We start from the raw sequence: 14,852 nt of genomic DNA, 5'->3' as shown, positions 1-14,852 counted from the left end.
TCTGGACAAATTCATAACAATAGTCAAAACATTTTGGGAAACATCAGGATTTCAATATTTCTATCAAAAGAATCTTTCATAGAAATAGAAAGAAATGTATTATGTCAAAAGAAACGTTGCAACACTATCATGTTTTAACATGACTCAGTATTCAGTGATTTATTCAGAGTTGATTTACTATGACTGCAGCTTTCCTCTCTATGAATTTGTGGAGAGGTGATAGCATTAAAAGCAGACTGGTGGCAGGTATCACCTGTATTATGATATTTACTCAGTCAAACTCACCTTCTCAAACTCTTACAGCCTAGACATTGTTTAACACTGACCACATTCATTAATAAAACGGTATATAGTGCAAGTGATATAGCCACTGTACAGACATGATGCAGTTTGATGAGATGGGTGTTTTAATATGATGCAGAAGTTTGAATTTATCACAATATGAATGGTTTTACCCATATAAACAGTGTGAATTCAGCAAAAAAAAAGAAAAAAAAAGAAGCTGAAAAAGCTGTTCACTTCAGCAGGGTGGATATAATATCCTAATATTCCTAAAAAGAATATCTGTCAAAAACCATTAACAGCTATAATTTCTAATGCAAACTTGTTGAGCACATTGATTCATTGATTCATTGATGTTGAGCACATTGATTCAAACATATTTAATTTGTTGTCAGTTCAGAGTATTTAGGATGTTTGTCAGCAGGATATTAGAGTTTGAAACTGAATGGGTTCCCCTGAGCAGAGCAACTTTGCAGTAAATATCTAGCAACAAACTGTATGCAGTCAACCATAATCTACAGGGAGCAGAGAAATGATATTGATAAGTACATAACAATTAAATCACACAGGTGAGTTTCTTTGATCTTGTTGATCTAGGAACTTGCTGCTGACTTTTCTGAAGGATGTTTTCTCATTTTATTTCTCCTAAAGAAAAAAATTAGTCAAGAATTGATTAGGAAAATAAGTCATTGTTTTGATGTATTGAATGGTTAGATAATTTTATCAAGGTAGCCAAAACTCATCATTGTAGTTTGTATCACTTTGTATCTTGCATTTCAAAAATCTGATTTAAAATAAACTAAAAAAAAGATCTATTGGTCATCCAACAATGACCTCAGTTGTTGCACTACACTGCCAGTTGAGGAAACTGAGTAGGCCCAACTTAGAGCATCTGATTAACATGAACAGGGTGTATGAATGATGGATGATTATATTTATCTTCCAAGTCATTCAATCATAGTGTAACAAACTCACCTTCAAGGGAAGAGATGGAAATGCACTTTTTCCTTTTTCCTTTTTCCTGTTCTCATGCACCTCTGAATTCTCATACACATGCTCTGAAGTTTCTAGGTGAATACAGAAGTTTGTTAGACCTATTGTTTTCTTAGAATTGTGGTCTATTTCTTCCTGAAGTTTGCTCTCCTTCCTATTGTATGATAGTTGAAGTTTAGAGATGACCAAGTTGGATCAGATGATTACTGACCTGTTTGAGGTGGTGGATCACTGGTATTGATTCTGAATGTTAGAAATAAAGCATTGTTAGAAATGTGGCCAGCCAGATGCTTCTCAAAAATCAAAACACTTGTTTGCATCAGCTTTGTAAACTTTCCACACTAACCCAATATATTGTGTATGCAACATGATATTTAGCACAAAGTTACATCAGATCCTGTGTTTTGGTCAAATTGAGGATGACATATGTTCACTCATCATCAATTCACTCAATGTTACAGTAACATGAAATGCTTTTACAACTTACCAATACATAGGATCTGTTATAACAATCATTTGTGAAAAATATCATTATAACATAATGATGTAGGTCATACAAATTGTTCCATTGTTTTCAAATAGCCACAAAGTGTTTTAGTGTAGAGAAACACATTTTGAGATTGTACAGGTGTAAAGAGGTTTGGACAACCATAAATTATACCTGTGTCCTCTTGTGCATCACATGTAAATTCATTTCAAATTCAGTGGTGTATTTCTACCTACAGTAAACGTTACCCACTGAACAGGCTGCGGTTGTTGGTGGTATTGATAATGTTACCCATGGGCCTTCTCCAACAGAAAACACTTTCTCCTGTAGGGCATCTTAAAACATGCTGTAGCCTCTCTTATAGTTACCTTTTCTTCCTCATCACAACATACACAGTGGTTCCAGTCAGGACTGCCACAACTACAAAACACGCAGCTGTTATTCCAGCAGCCCTTCCAACAGCAGCTGAGCAGTCACAAGCAGCAGTGGGAGCTGAAACAAACAATGATGCGAATAGTGCTGCATAAATACATTTAATCCTAAATACATTTAATCTTTTCCAAACACTTTCAAAACACACAAAAATATAATTGTCTATAATTGTATGCCTGCCCATAGGCATGCAGATGAAATACATTAAATTTCCTGTTGCCATGTTCTTATTTAAAGAAGGATTCTACTATATCTGTTGGCTACTAAACAATAAACGATACCCACACAGATACCCACTCTGAGATGTTTGATATCTCAGAGTTTTATTGTTACAGGCCTGACAGCTGACACAATTAACAGTTCAATGCCTTGCTCAAGGGCACTTAAGCTGTGTAGTGCACCATGAAGTTAATGTAACACCAGATATTCTCAACTCACCGGCTTAAAACAAATATATAACATCCTTTTTAACATCGAAGCTCAAATTAACCTTTAAAACAAACAGCTGCCCTGACTGGCCACACTGAGTCATTAGAGAAAAACTTTAGGAGGTCTGCTACTCCTCACATGATTATCAGTATTATTAGAGATATATAGTATGTTTATCATGATATCCCGGAGTATCAATATAGTCTAAAATGAACACTAGCTTGAAGATCAAGCATGGCCCAATGCAAATTCACTTTCTGCAGTCACCAAAAAACTTAACTTTACCTTTTACAGACAATCTATGGATGCCAGATGTTGATGTGTTCTCAGTAACATCATTCATTGCTTGACAGGTGTAATCTCCACTGTCAGAAACCTCAGTCACTGTTTTAGTGAACACAGCAGAATTTCGAAGTATCTCTGTCCCGTTCAGCCTCCAGATGTAACTAGCAGTCGGTATGGACTCAGCAGAGCAGGTTAACTCTAAGGTCTGTTCCACCTCTATTTCACTTGGACCCGTGATTTTAACACTCTCCGGTCCATATGAAACACACATATTTGTAATATTGTAATCAAAGCAATAATAATGTGGTTGTGTAATGTGGTTGTGTAAAAAAAAGAAAAAAAGAAAGAAAAATAAAACAACTACTATCCTGTATTCATTTAAAAAAAAACAAAAAAAACATTAGGCTGATAATGACTCGTCAGAGTTGAATTTAGAGTAAAATAGAACTAAAGTAACAGTGTTTCTACAATGTAAAACATGTTTTCTTTTCACCCCTGGTGATGTCACTCTACAATAACTAAAGGCTTACAGTATGTTACCTACAGTTCACAACCATGTTGTATTTCGCTTCCTCAGAGCTGATGGGGTTGCTGACTTTACAGGAGTATTCTCCTCTGTCTGTTCTCTTCAGAGCGCTAAAGGACAACAGTCTGCCCTCGTCATGAAGAGTGATGTCATTGTTCAGAGGAGAGCCATCCTTCCTCCACTCTCTGGTAGGGACAGAGCCAGCAGCCTCACAGGTTAGATTCACTGAGTTCCCCTCAACTGGTCGGTTTGTTGATCCTGTGATTGAAGCACCTGATATTCTCTCTGTTGGTGAAAGATGAATAATGTGTGAATGATATGCAAAAGAGGAAAGCAAACAGCACGAGGATTCATGCTTAGTTCATACTTGTTTTCAAGGGACAACAATCTTATTGTTCTGCCTATCATGTACTGCCAAGTGTTATTTATTACTTCTTCAGTGATTACCTATACAATCACAGAAAAGATACACAGCAAGGAAGAGGCTAACATTAAAATTTTGCAAGTGCATTTTACAGAAAACATGTGTTTTTTGTTTTTTACTTGAGGCAAAAATGAAAATGAAAAAAAAAAAGTACTTTTTTAGTTATCCATTTTCTTTTTTTTAATAATTTTATTTCAAATTGGATATTAACTGAACAGAGCCATCTGTTCAGTTAAGTGCCATCTTTTTGACCCATATCACTACTGTAAAACCCTGTTTATTCCCACTTACCCAGCACAGTGACAAGTGAGGGCTGAGATGTTTGATATCTCAGAGTTTTACTGTTATGGGACTGACAGCTGTAGTTACCACTCTGTCTCATGTGAATGTTGTTCAGTCTGAGCTCTGGTCCAGTATCAGAGAGCAGGGATCCATTCAGAGCCCAGTGAAACAGGGCAGCAGGTCTGGAGTCAGCTGAGCAGGACAGGATGATGTTTGACCCTTCCTCATAGTATTCTTTTGACGGAGATAGTATCAAATTTGTATTTTCTGGGCCAACTGCAATATGTGGCATGCAGGTCGCAGACACCAGCAAAGAGAAAAGTCACCAATAAATAATGTTAGTTTGAGAAAAATGTATGCGTTTTAACATCAAAGCTCAGCAGTGGCACATGGCATGCAGCTTGGCTCAATGTGAAGGCTCATAACTGATCATAACTGATCATTCATAGTTCATAACTGATTACTGATGCCAGTCAAAGGCAGAACTGTATCATAGTATCGTCTCTAGTAATCAGCTTCAACAAAAACAAAGCAATAATTGAAGAGCAAAGAGCACTAGGAAAAGTCATTAAGACAAGGCCGCTCCTTCCAAAGCTGTTACAATAAGCTAAATCAAGCTGGGAATCTGAAGCTCTGTGTTGTGTTTGCATGCATATGCTGTAAGACAAGAGGTTAAGCATGCAGGTTAGAAACTCACAGCTGATGGAGAGGGATACTGGGGCACTTTTGGCATTACTGACAGGATTTGACACACGACACGTGAACGGTCCCTCATCATAGCGGGTCACACTGACTATAGTGAGAGTGGAGCCTCCGTCACCGAGCTGAACTCCCTCACTGGCTGAAACCTCGGAGCTGCCATTCAACCAGAGGAAAGAGAGGGAGGAGCCAGAGGAGGAGCAGGACAGACTGACAGAGCTGCTGAACTCTGACAAGTCTGTGGTGTTGGGAGTTACCACTACATTGGAGACTGGTACTGTGGGGAAAAACACAACGGTTTGTACTTGGCACCACCTCACATGGTGTTGCAACAGGTCACTATGTAGTGATTGGGAATTCAATTCAGTAATTAAACTACCTGGTAAACTACCTACTAACTAATTCATACCTGGAATACAGAATTTAGTCACTCCACTGATTTTACACAGTAAAAAACACAGTAAGTAGTAAGTAACTATAGTCTTAAATTGTGCAAAAATGTTCCTCAGTTTCAGTGGATGATGTTGATTCAGTTTTTCAGAGAAGTGGCTCACTTCTCTGAACAGAATGTACTTCTCATTAAGCATCTGCACACAACAATCACATTAACAGACAACAATCATCCCATTAAACTACTTTAAGCTGTGCACTGCCTCTGTACCTCACCCCAAATGTATTGTACCTGAGAATATTTTTGTACAAAGTTGACTATACCAGAGCTTCTGTACTATCATAAGATTAGAGACACTAAATTCTTTTACAGTAAAAGGAAAATCCACTCAAAAAAAAAAAAAAGACATTCAGTCTAGGTTTGCGTAGATGTCTGTAAAAACAACTGAAATGTGAATTCTGAATTATGTTCTTTGTGGGAATTGTGGGAAAGTGGATACAATTAGAAAATCATCCACCATGGACCTATAAAATGATAATTTCTTTCAATGGAACTTTAATGAAGAGTTATTTAAAAAAATGCTATGTATTCATTTTAGAAAAAAGAATAAATACCAGGAATTCATCATTCAATAACTATAAAATACTCAGGAGCCAGTCTAAAGTGTTTTGTCAAGCAATGACTTAAGTTACCTACTGTCCTTTAAAAAGAATTTGATGTAATTCTGTCCTATCAGTCATTTTGTAAGCGTAGGTGTCACTTTTTTTTTTTTTCAAAAAGTGGATCTCTCATTTTGGAATGAAACTCCTAAATCATTAGTCCTCAGTCTGTATCATTTCCATTTAGTATCAAAGCAGTGACACAAATCTACTCACGGTATATCTCCAGTCTGGAGTCTCCTGTCAGCGGTGCTCCTCCATCTGGTACGATGCTAACGCTGTATTCTCCTCTGTCACTAAGAGTCAGATTCCTGAACTCCAGAGATGCAGTCGATCTGATGAGGGTGATCCTGTCTTGATACCCTGGTCCAACTGTGTCTGAAGTACCTGAGGTTATTATATTAGTTGTCATGCCATTAGTAGTAAACATCCAGCTCACTGCCAGAAATGGTCTTTCTGGTGGAGTCAGTGTTGTGGTGAACGTCACACTCCCTCCTACTGCTGCGTTCAGAAGATCTGGTATCACACCGGCTCCATGGCTTAAACCTGGAGGAGACAGTTACAGGTTTGGGCAGGATTCTACTGTAGAGTAGAGGGCAATGTAAAACGGCCTGCTGGGAGAATCTATCCTTTTTTTTGAATATATATATACATTTATATTTTATTCATTTTTATATATAGGATAATACCCACAATGTTCACCTTCAAACATTGCCATGTACAGTGCAAAAATGAACTTTCCTCTATACCGCATCTGTAAAACATTTATGATATTTCTGGTTTATATTTATGCACTCTTTGAGGTGTTACATAAAGTTGGTGGAGTTATAATGGGTAAGTCTAAGTTTATTATAGTGGCTGAAAAGCTGGTGTAGCACAGATCTGACCATAGCCCATCAGTTGTAGTTCCCAAGGCGGACTCCCACCTCTTTCTAGATTTATGAATGTTTAGCTTTGGTCACTGTTCCAACAATAAAGAGTACATCTTAGATCTAAATTTGTAAGAGCCTTGTCTGTCATGAACTCTTCCATGCTAGAAAGCTTAGGCAAAGTCATTAACAACAGAAAGCAAAGGCTTAACAACAGAAAGCCTGAGTCTAAATACTATGTGAAATCAAATAATACTACAATCTTTGGTTAAAGTGCGAGCCTGTCAAGTGATATCATGTTCAGAGATTTTCACCATTTATTGTAAGTATTCCTAGAGGTTCTACTCCTTCATTTGGTATGATGCTGATGTGTACTCTACTGTTAGCCAGAGTCAGATCCCTGATCTTAAGAGTTCCTGTTGATCTGTCCAGTGTGATCTTGCCTTAACCTCTTCTTCCCTATCTTATTTTATCTTATCTTATCTTATCTTATCTTATCTTATCTTATCTTATCTTATCTTATCTTATCTTATCTTAACTTATCTTATCTTATCTTATCTCAGCACCACTGATACTCCAGGACACTGCCAGAGTGTGATTGCATTTCTTCTTGTCATTTTATCCAGGAGAACGACTCTGTTGTAACTCTCTTGAATAGAATAAAATATTTTGTATATACCTAATAACATTATTATGTGATTATACACCATATGTTTTGCTTAATACAAAGCAGAAAAGAGCAAGTTTAAAAGTCAGCAAGTTGACTGTAACTAAAGATAAACCTTTAGATATCAAGTACAGATTCTGTAGTCCCACAGTGCATTTGTGCATCTAATTAATTATTGGTGTATTTGAATGGGATTTCAGCTCTCTGGCTCTGGATCAGCAGTCTTTATCTCTTCTATGGACAATACAGTAGTCTAGTAGTCTAGTTGGTTTGCTAACTGACATGTTATAGCTTATAACATGTTACATACAAACATACCATTGCTTATTCAAAAATGTGATTTATTATAAAATGCCAGAATGTGTTGTCTAGCTATTTAACCCTTGACATGATGTCACAAATTTGCAACTGCACATAAAGATGAGAAATAGTTCCTAATAACATGAGGACATCTTGTTGTTACAAGAAAACCTGAGCCTATCCATATCCTAAACAGACACTAATCCTAAAAACAAGACAGGGAAAGCATAACTGGAAAATAGGTGTAATACTCACATGACAAAAGAGACACTATGTCTGTCATAGATATCTGTCATATTGTCATATCTGCTGTCTGAAGTGATAAGAGCTCACCTGAGATCACTCCCAGGATCAAGAGCACCACAGCTGTTTCCATTTCTCATGCAGTATTGTGTTACATAGAAAAGAGTAAATTGTCTTCAATGTAGATTTCGGTCTGTACACCTTTCACTTCCAGTTCAGTATATAACGGCAGTACAAGGAAGTAGTGTGTGATAGGGTTTCCCCTCCCCCTGTCTCCAAAGTCCACTCTCTTAAGTCCACCTACCTGTACCATCACTGATCAGTAAGATTATGGACTCTGGACAAATTCATAACAATAGTCAAAACATTTTGAGAAACATCAAGTTTTCAATATTTCTATCAAAAGAATCTTTCATAGAAATAGAAAGAAATGTATTATGTCAAAAGAAACGTTGCAACACTATCATGTTTTAACATGACTCAGTATTCAGTGATTTATTCAGAGTTGATTTACTATGACTGCAGCTTTCCTCTCTATGAATTTGTAGAGAGGTGATAGCATTAAAAGCAGACTGGTGGCAGGTATCACCTGTATTATGATATTTACTCAAATATAAAACTCTCAAACTCTCACTTCCTCAAATTCTTACAGCCTAGACAATGTTTAACAGTGACCACATTCATTAATAAAATGGTATATAGTGCAAGTGATATAGCCACTGTACAGACATGATGCAGTTTGATGAGATGGGTGTTTTAATATGATGCAGAAGTTTGAATTTATCACAATATGAATGGTTTTACCCATATAAACAGTGTGAATTCAGCAAAAAAAAAGAAAAAAAAAGAAACTGAAAAAGCTGTTCACTTCAGCAGGGTGGATATAATATCCTAATATTCCTAACAGGATATTAGAGTTTGAAACTGAATGGGTTCCCCTGAGCAGAGCAACTTTGCAGTAAATATCTAGCAACAAACTGTATGCAGTCAACCATAATCTACAGGGAGCAGAGAAATGATATTGATAAGTACATAATTAAATCACACAGGTGAGTTTCTTTGATCTTGTTGATCTAGGAACTTGCTGCTGACTTTTCTGAAGGATGTTTTCTCATTTTATTTCTCCTAAAAAAACAAAAAATTAGTCAAGAATTGATTAGAAAAATAAGTCATTATTTTGATGAATTGAATGGTTAGATAATTTTATCAAGGTAGCCAAAACTCATCATTGTAGTTTACTTTGTATCTTGCATTTCACAAATCTGATTTAAAATAAACTAAAAAAAAATATCTATTTGTCATCCAACAATGACCTCAGTTGTTGCACTACACTGCCAGTTGAGGAAACTGAGTAGGCCCAACTTAGAGCATGTGATTAACATGAACAGGGTGTATGAATGATGGTGTATACTGTAAGTCTATTTGAGCCATTCTTAAAGTTTTAATGCAATATAGCAAGCTTGTAGATAATATGTCCAGTGCAATGATCTGAAAGGGGAACGCCAGTCAATACAAGTGTTCTTATATGTTATTCCTATGGTCTAGAACAGTTCAATTAATATCAATTAACTTCCAAAGTTAACTTCCAAAGTGATGTCATCAGGCATACAGTGAAGCCGCTCCACCGATAAAGAATGAGAGTCTTTTGATGTTTTGTGCTAGAGCAGTGTTATCAATTCTGAACCAAGAAAATTAGCCATACCTCCAGGAAACACCCATGGGTGTTTTCCCCAAGTCACATTATATCTCCCCCCCAAGTCATTCAATCATAGAGTAACAAACTCACCTTCAAGGGAAGAGATGGAAATGCACTTTTTCCTTTTTCCTGTTCTCATGCACCTCTGAATGCATTCTCATACACATGCTCCGAAGTTTCTAGGTGAATACAGAAGTTTGTTAGATTTGATCCATTAGACCTATTGTTTTTTTCTTAGAATTGTGGTATATTTCTTCCTGAAGTTTGCTCTCCTTCCTATTGTATGATAGTTGAAGTTTAGAGAGGATCAATGGATCAGATGATTACTGACCTGTTTGAGGTGGTGGATCACTGGTATTGATTCTGAATGTTAGAAATAAAGCATTGTTAGAAATGTGGCCAGCCAGATGCTTCTCAAAAATCAAAACACTTGTTTGCATCAGCTTTGTAAACTTTCCACACTAACCCAATATATTGTGTATGCAACATGATATTTAGCACAAAGTTACATCAGATCCTGTGTTTTGGTCAAATTGAGGATGACATATGTTCACTCATCATCAATTCACTCAATTTCATATATAATGTTGCAGTAACATTAAATGCATTTACATTTTACCAATACAAAGGATCCATTGTAACGATCATGTGTGAAAAATATCATTATAACAAAGTTGTTCCATTGTTCCAAGTGTTTTAGTGTACAGAAACACATTTTGAGATTGTACAGGTTTATAGAGGTTTAGACAACCATAAATTATTCCTGAGTCCTCTTGTACATCACATGTAAATTCATTTCAAATTCAGTGCTGTATTTCTACCTACAGTAAACGTTACCCACTGAACAGGCTGTGGTTGTTGGTGGTATTGATAATGTTACCCATGGGCCTTCTCCAACAGAAAACACTTTCTCCTGTAGGGCATCTTAAAACATGCTGTAGCCTCTCTTATAGTTACCTTTTCTTCCTCATCACAACATACACAGTGGTTCCAGTCAGGACTGCCACAACTACAAAACACGCAGCTGTTATTCCAGCAGCCCTTCCAACAGCAGCTGAGCAGTCACTAGCAGCAGTGGGAGCTGAAACAAACAATGATGCGAATAGTGCTGCATAAATACATTTAATCCTAAATACATTTAATCTTTTCCAAACACTTTCAAAACACACAAAATATAATTGTCTATAATTGTATGCCTGCCCATAGGCATGCAGATGAAATACATTAAATTTCCTGTTGCCATGTTCTTATTTAAAGAAGGATTCTACTATATCTGTTGGCTACTAAACAATAAACAATACCCACACAGATACCCACTCTGAGATGTTTGATATCTCAGAGTTTTATTGTTACAGGCCTGACAGCTGACACAATTAACAGTTCAATGCCTTGCTCAAGGGCACTTAAGCTGTGTAGTGCACCATGAAGTTAATGTAACACCAGATATTCTCAACTCACCAGCTTAAAACAAATTTATAACATCCTTTTTAACATCGAAGCTCAAATTAACCTTTAAAACAAATTCACAGTCACCAAACAACTTAACTTTACCTTTTACAGACAATCTATGGATGCCAGATGTTGATGTTTTCTCAGTAACATCGTTCATCGCTTGACAGGTGTAACTTTCACTGTCAGAAACCTCAGTCACTGTTTTAGTGAACACAGCAGAATTTCGAAGTATCTCTGTCCCGTTCAGCCTCCAGATGTAACTAGCAGTCGGTATGGACTCAGCAGAGCAGGTTAACTCTAAGGTCTGTTCCACTTCTATTTCACTTGGACCCGTGATTTTAACACTCTCCGGTCCATCTGAAACACACATATTTGTAATATTGTAATCAAAGCAATAATAATGTGGCTGCAAAAAAAAGGAAAAAAAAAGAAAAAAAAAGAAAAAAACTACTATCCTGTATACATTTAATATAAAACTAGCATATGTGTCCATATACAAAGTATAGATAGGCTAGGATAAGGCCTGGTGTTCCTTAAAGATAGAATTGATAGAATCAGTACCTTTCAGGTCATTGTGCATGAGCTGATCAATGGGACCTGATCATACTGGATCAATACTGGATATGGCATGCAGCTTGGCTCAATAATTGATATTCTAGTTTTGTTAAAACCCCAAACATTAGGCTGATAACAGTTGAATTTAGAGTAAAATAGAACTAAAGTAACAGTGTTTCTACAATGTAAAACATGTTTTCTTTTCACCCCTGGTGATGTCACTCTACAATAACTAAAGGCTTACAGTATGTTACCTACAGTTCACAACCATGTTGTATTTCGCTTCCTCAGAGCTGATGGGGTTGCTGACTTTACAGGAGTATTCTCCTCTGTCTGTTCTCTTCAGAGCGCTAAAGGACAACAGTCTGCCCTCGTCATGAAGAGTGATGTCATTGTTCAGAGGAGAGCCATCCTTCCTCCACTCTCTGGTAGGGACAGAGCCAGCAGCCTCACAGGTTAGATTCACTGAGTTCCCCTCAACTGGTCGGTTTGTTGATCCTGTGATTGAAGCACCTGATATTCTCTCTGTTGGTGAAAGATGAATAATGTGTGAATGATATGCAAAAGAGGAAAGCAAATAGCACAAGCGTTCATGCTTAGGTCATACCTGTTCTCAAGGGACAAAAATCTTATTGTTCTGCCTATCATGTACTGTATATGTATTAGTAGGTACGCCAAGTGTTATTTATTACTTCTTCAGTGATTACCTATATAATCACAGAAAAGATACACAGCAAGGAAGAGGCTAACATTCAAATTTTGCAAGTGCATTTTACAGAAAACAACATGGTTTTTTTTGTTTTTTACTTGAGGCAAAAATGAAAAAAAAAGTACTTTTTTAGTTATCCATTTTTATTTTTATTTTTTTTAATAATTTTATTTCAAATTGGATATTAACTGAACAGAAGCCACACAGATTCAAAGAGACACCTAACTGCCAGCTTTGCAAGTAGATACTTCAGTAACATCTTTGTGACCCATATCACTACTGTAAAAACCTGTTTATTCCCACTTACCCAGCACAGTGACAAGTGAGGGCTGAGAGGTTTGATATCTCAGAGTTTTACTGTTATGGGCCTGACAGCTGTAGTTACCACTCTGTCTCATCTGAATGTTGTTCAGTCTGAGCTCTGGTCCAGTATCAGAGAGCAGGGATCCATTCAGAGCCCAGTGAAACAGGGCAGCAGGTCTGGAGTCAGCTGAGCAGGACAGGATGATGTTTGACCCTTCCTCATAGTATTCTTTTGACGGAGATAGTGTCAAATTTGTATTTTCTGGGCCAACTGCAATGTGTGGCATGCGGGTCGCAGACACCAGCAAAGAGAAAAGTCACCAATAAATAATATTAGTTTGAGAAAAATGTATGCGTTTTAACATCAAAGCTTAGCAGTGGCACATCAGGGTGAGTTGGGCACATGGCATGCAGCTTGGCTCAATGTGAAAATTCATAACTGATTAGCATAAGATGCCAGTCAAAGGCAGAACTGTATCATAGTATCGTTTCCAGTAATCAGCTATTCAGCATCAGCAAAAACGAAGCAACAATCGAAGAGCAAAGAGCACTAGGAAAAGTCATTAAGACAAGGCCGCTCCTTCCAAAGCTGTTACAATAAGCTAAATCAAGCTGGGAATCTGAAGCTCTGTGTTGTGTTTGCATGCATATGCTGTAAGACAAGAGGTTAAGCATGCAGGTTAGAAACTCACAGCTGATGGAGAGGGATACTGGGGCACTGGTGGAATTACTGACAGGATTTGACACACGACACATGAACAGTCCCTCATCATAGCGGGTCACACTGACTATAGTGAGAGTGGAGCCTCCGTCACCGAGCTGAACTCCCTCACTGGCTGAAACCTCAGAGCTGCCATTAAACCAGAGAAAAGAGAGGGAGGAGCCAGAGGAGGAGCAGGACAGTCTGACGGAGCTGCTCCGGTTTGTACTTCGCACCACCTCACATGGTGTTACAACAGGTCACTATGTAGTGATTGGGAATCAATTCCATGATTATTATACCATGATGAGTATTCATGACTGGAATTTGAAGGTTTGTATTAGCTCCCCAATCTAATAAATAAGAGGTAATGCAGCATTTAACCCCTCTGTGTTTGCTTTAAGTGGCTCACTTCTCCGAACAGGATACTTACTTAACATCTGCACACAACAACTGTAATAACAGACAATAAGCATCCGCTTCAGGTTCATTACGCTATGCACTGTACTGTGGACCAAAATGCAATTCACATTATTGGGAAATATCTATTATCATAGCTATTTTGACATAATGTTGACTTCAGGACTTATCACACTGGGAGGATGAAAGATATTACACACCAGCACCTGTGGTTAAGTGAAATACCATCTTTAATTATTCATAACACAGACATGACAGGGTATCATAAGACTGGAGACTGCAAATTCTACTGGCAGCACTTAAAGGGAAAATCCACCCAAAAATTGACAGTCTCTGAGAGTTCAGTCTAAATTTGTACAGATGAAGACTTCTTTAAAAGACAACTGTTGCTTGTTGTGTTTTCTAAGATCGTATGAATAACATGCAAATTATGTTTTAGCTTGGATTTTTTGAATTTCTTGAATACTTTCATCTGGACACATTAACAAACACACTCACAAATTCCTTGCTGTTGGACTTAAATTCTGGTATGAAACTCATTATCAGAATCTTTTCCCTTCAACACTGAAACAGTGACACAACAACATGAAGTATCTACTCACGGTGTATCTCCAGTCTGGAGGTTCCTGTCTGCCCCACTCCTGCAGCTGGTACGATGATAACGCTGTATTCTCCACTGTCATTAAGAGTCAGATTCCTGAGCTCCAGAGATGCAGTCGATCTATTGAGGGTGATCCTGTCTTGATACCCTGGTCCAACTGTGACTGAAATAGTTGAGGTTATTATATTAGTTGTATTGTCAATAGTATCGTGTATAAACGTCCAGGTCACTGCCACAAATGGACTTTCTGGTGGAGTCAGTGTTGTGGTGAACGTCACACTCCCTCCTACTGCTGCGTTCAGAAGATTGTCTGGTATCACACCGGCTCCATGGCTTAAACCTGGAGGAGACAGTTACAGGTTTGGGCAGGATTCTACTGTAGAGTAGAGGGCAATGTAAAACGGCCTGCTGGGAGAATCTATCCTTGATGACAAACCACCATGCACAA

General features: G+C 37.6%; 1 protein-coding gene across 1 annotated transcript; it reads right to left on the bottom strand.

Moving 5' to 3' along the window:
• Window positions 1-743: 743 nt before the first annotated feature.
• LOC139649623 (cell adhesion molecule CEACAM5-like) lies at window positions 744-14,486 on the bottom strand. Its single transcript, XM_071526088.1, has 11 exons — window positions 14,406-14,486; window positions 13,376-13,622; window positions 12,684-12,954; window positions 7,744-7,748; window positions 4,838-5,110; window positions 4,150-4,416; window positions 3,453-3,719; window positions 2,131-2,254; window positions 1,487-1,518; window positions 1,258-1,349; window positions 744-927 (listed from the first exon to the last, which is right to left on the bottom strand). Exons 1-11 carry the CDS (start codon window positions 14,484-14,486, stop codon window positions 919-921), a joined length of 1,668 nt encoding a protein of 555 aa, XP_071382189.1. The 3' UTR covers window positions 744-918.
• Window positions 14,487-14,852: the final 366 nt, after the last annotated feature.

Source organism: Centroberyx affinis, unplaced genomic scaffold (assembly GCF_046629955.1).
Source record: "Centroberyx affinis isolate AG114_WGS23_722 - 3 ecotype Tasmania unplaced genomic scaffold, CSIRO-AGI_Caff_v1 ptg001385l_1, whole genome shotgun sequence".
Lineage (NCBI taxonomy): Eukaryota > Metazoa > Chordata > Actinopteri > Beryciformes > Berycidae > Centroberyx > Centroberyx affinis.
Note: the sequence above shows the minus strand (reverse complement) of the source record. Positions and strands in the feature narration are given on the sequence as shown.